Source organism: Eimeria mitis, genomic scaffold, assembly GCF_000499745.2.
Source record: "Eimeria mitis Houghton genomic scaffold, Emh_scaff3506, whole genome shotgun sequence".
Taxonomy (NCBI): domain Eukaryota; phylum Apicomplexa; class Conoidasida; order Eucoccidiorida; family Eimeriidae; genus Eimeria; species Eimeria mitis.
In genome coordinates this window covers 1,571-1,775 of record NW_013571849.1, presented here as the reverse complement: position 1 = coordinate 1,775, position 205 = coordinate 1,571, and the positions used below count along the sequence as shown (strand labels likewise).

Genomic DNA, 205 nt, shown 5'->3' with positions numbered 1-205 from the left:
TGCTGCTGCTGCTGCTGTTGTTGCTGCTGTTGTTGCTGCTGCTGGCGGTGTATTACTACCCCCTGATGTGTCACCTGCAGCCTCAGCTGCTGCTTATCTTGCACCAGCTGGTCCTGTTGCTGCTGCTGCTGCTGCTGCTGCTGCTGCTGCTTTCGAGGCACCGTAGATGTAGCTGCTGGTATTTTCTCCTGTTGCTGCGGTGGAT

The 205-nt window shown here is 56.6% G+C and overlaps 1 protein-coding gene across 1 annotated transcript in view; it reads right to left on the bottom strand.

Moving 5' to 3' along the window:
• The window catches only part of EMH_0066720 (uncharacterized protein), a gene marked incomplete at both ends in the record, with an annotated part of 2,225 nt that overhangs the window by 1,805 nt on the left and 215 nt on the right, over nucleotides 1-205 (bottom strand). The window contains one exon of the mRNA XM_013498541.1: nucleotides 105-205. Coding sequence (XP_013353995.1) covers nucleotides 105-205 — 101 coding nt within the window. The remainder of the gene's footprint in view (nucleotides 1-104) is intronic.